The sequence below is a fragment of the Tupaia chinensis genome, unplaced genomic scaffold, assembly GCF_000334495.1.
Source record: "Tupaia chinensis unplaced genomic scaffold, TupChi_1.0 Scaffold142384_1, whole genome shotgun sequence".
Taxonomy (NCBI): Eukaryota; Metazoa; Chordata; class Mammalia; order Scandentia; family Tupaiidae; genus Tupaia; species Tupaia belangeri.
The window spans coordinates 467,269-470,420 of record NW_006202232.1 but is presented as its reverse complement, the minus strand read 5'-3'; the positions used below and the strand labels follow the sequence as shown (position 1 = coordinate 470,420).

The 3,152-nt window shown below is 52.2% G+C and overlaps 1 protein-coding gene across 1 annotated transcript in view; it reads right to left on the bottom strand.

Moving 5' to 3' along the window:
* The window catches only part of SLC35A2 (solute carrier family 35 member A2), a 12,407-nt gene extending 10,294 nt beyond the window's left edge, over positions 1 to 2,113 (bottom strand). The window contains exons 1-2 of the mRNA XM_027766321.1: positions 2,095 to 2,113; positions 1,865 to 2,005 (exon numbers count right to left, since the gene is read on the bottom strand). Coding sequence (XP_027622122.1) covers positions 1,865 to 2,005; positions 2,095 to 2,113 — 160 coding nt within the window. The remainder of the gene's footprint in view (positions 1 to 1,864; positions 2,006 to 2,094) is intronic.
* Positions 2,114 to 3,152: the final 1,039 nt, after the last annotated feature.

Below are 3,152 nucleotides of genomic sequence, written 5' to 3'. Positions count from 1 at the left end.
AGGGTAGAGGTGGGCCCCACCCAGTCCAGCCCATACCTGGAATCCCTGCTGAGGTATCAGGAAATGGCTGGTGCAGGCCCTGGACATCCACTTCTGTTCTGGCTCTCTCTCCCAAAGAGCAACTCTTCCCCAGGTAGAATACCAAAAACTATATTCTCACCATATACTGAGTGCTTATCATGCACCTATCACTGGGCTAAGGGATTTATCTGGATTACCTCAAGGGACTCATATCACTCTGATCTCTGAAAGAACTATGAGGATTCCAGGTTTATGGGATTTACGGATAAGCAAACTGAAGATTTATGTGAAATGACATTCCTATTTATTTTTAATTATTTAACTTTAATTAATTTTAATTTAACCAGAGAGGGGGAGAGAGAGAAAGTGAGAAAGCAAGCTGCCAGGTCTGGGACTCAAACCGTGGTCAGCCATGTGGGAGTCCAGCACCCTTAACCACCACGCCACCTGCCAGCCCCACTGTTCCTATTTATTTAATAAGAGACTGTCCCATGTAAAGATTAATACCCCCAGGAACCAGCAGTTAGCGTAATGGCTATGTAGCTGGACTCCCACGTAGTCGACCGCAGTTTGCGTCCTGGACCCGCAGTTTGCGTCCTGGACCCGGTGGCTTAAAACTCACGCCGGGCGCGTGTGCGTGCGTGCCCAAGATCCCGAGAGGAGAATGGAGGAGAAGGGATTGTGGCATGACCATCCCCCCTGGGGGGTGATTTCTCGCTTTCTGTCTCTCTGTCTCTCTCTGTCTGGCGAGCGCACGCGCCCTATAGCAAAAACCTCTCCAAAAAAAAAAAAAAAAAGAATACCCTGATGCAGGAAATGAGACCACTGTATAAAGGGTACCCCCTAAGGAATAGTTTTCCTCCTAAGAAATGGTTTGATTCCCTTACATTTAGAATGGTGTACATTCCATATGGAATGATCCTCCCCAGTCATGGTCTCTCCAATCCCTCCTTCCTCTGGTACTTGATGCCTCCTGATCCAGAATGGTGTAACAAATTTAAGAAATGAGTCCTTTCATTGTCCTAAGGGCTGAACCCCAGATAATGTATAGTAATCCCAAGAATGGACTGATTCCCTCAATCATAAGGAAATATTTCCCTATATTCTACGTGGTCTGTCCTCCCTCACCACACCCCACCCAGTCCCCAGCCAAGTAATTATTCCTTGTTCTACCCACACTTGCAATAAACTTGCTTTACAGGACTTAGCACCCTCAGAATGTTCTCTCTCCACCATGTATATGTCGACCCTCCCACCTCAGCATACAATGAATTCTTATTTACCTCCATTAGGACGGGACTCCCAGAACGGTCTTCTACACATATAACCAAGGACATCTCCATCCTCAAAATGGACACTTTGAGTCACATAAGGACTCGCTCCACCCTAACTCACAAAAGTCCCTGTCCCTCTAGAAAGGATCCACCACCCCCAGAATAGCCTCTCCTGTCTATAAGGAAAAACTCCCACACTCACACCCACAGAATGGTCTCTCCCTTTCATAAGGAAGGACTCCACACACCCAAGAATGGTCTCCGTGGTCTTAGCACCCCCAGCCAAAGGGAATACCTATCACATTCGGACTGGCCTCTCCTCTCTGTACACAGGAGGCCCTCCCTTCCAATAACCCTCAGAATGGTCTCTCCCCCCTACTAACACGCTCACAATGACCCGTTCTGTCCTCCCTCCACCTCTCTAGACACAGACACAGACAGACAGACACACACACACACACACACACACACTCACGCGAACACCTCCACACGGGATGCTCCCTCACTTCAGTGAGGAACCATTCCAAAGCCCAGCGGTTCTGGTCTGTGCCCCACCACCAAGTGCTCACCACAGCCCGTCTCACCCGCACTCGCTGCCCGGCCGCTGGGGGGGACCCGCCAGCCCCAACCGCTGCCATGTTGGCATCTGCCCGGCCCGTCCCCTCGGCAACAGCAGGCCACTTCCGTGTCCGTCACTTCCGCTTCCGGGCCTCTGGAGAGAGGGGTGGGGCAAGTACCAGGCCGGTGGCTTTGCTTGTGGGAACATACAGGCCGAGTCTAAAACCGTGGCGGGACCCGCCAGCCCCAACCGCTGCCATGTTGGCATCTGCCCGGCCCGTCCCCTCGGCAACAGCAGGCCACTTCCGTGTCCGTCACTTCCGCTTCCGGGCCTCTGGAGAGAGGGGTGGGGCAAGTACCAGGCCGGTGGCTTTGCTTGTGGGAACATACAGGCCGAGTCTAAAACCGTGGCCTCAGGATTTTCAAATTCCGTCGGACTGGAAGACCCGGAATGCGGGCAGCTCAGCTTCTCACCGTCTTTACAAAATTCATTGGCCCATTCCTTACTAGACCCTCCGTCTTCCCGTTCGTGCGCTTCATTGACGAGCTTTCCATGATCACCCGCCCACCCTAGCTCCTAGTCTCATTGGCTAAGCCACCACTCTTATCTCGGCTCTTTATTGGCACCTTGTATGGATGGCACCTCCCTTTCCGCACCAGAAACTACAGGGTCCTTTCTGGTTGGACTGAAGTTCCTCCTTCTCACAGTGAAGCCCCGCCCCCTAGGCAGCCTGCAGGCATCTGGGAGAAACCAGGAGACAGAAGGGATTGGGCAGGGGAGGGTCAGGTAGCTGGGCCAGCAAGTAAGAGCAGCTGAGCATGCCCAGGTGGAAAAGCAAAGGAGAGTTCAGACGAAGAGAAGGGGAGACAAACGAGTCACCAGTCACACTTGAGAATGGGAAGGGAGCAGGTGAGCAACTCAGCTAGCCATTTCAAAGCAGAGAGGGCACAGCTGAGGTCAGGGCAAGAGAAACAGAATAGGGCTAGAGAGGTTAAGTCAAGAGTTGAGGATGGTGGAGTGGCCCAGCGTGAAGGGAGCAAGACCTCACCCCTAAAGTGGAATGTGCGCCCCAAATCTGTCAGGCTATGGAAAGTATTCCAGTGTGACCACGCCCCATTAGGGGCTTGCTTTCTCCCTTGCCCTCTCCCTCCACAAGGGCCCTCAGAAAATTGAAGTGAGGAATGGGCTAAGAGTTAAGGATATTGAGAGAGATGAGTATATTAAGGGAAAGACGAAAGGGAAGGGCAAAACAGGCAACTGCACCCTGAGAGGGCTTGTCTTCAAAAAGGGTGGGGGTG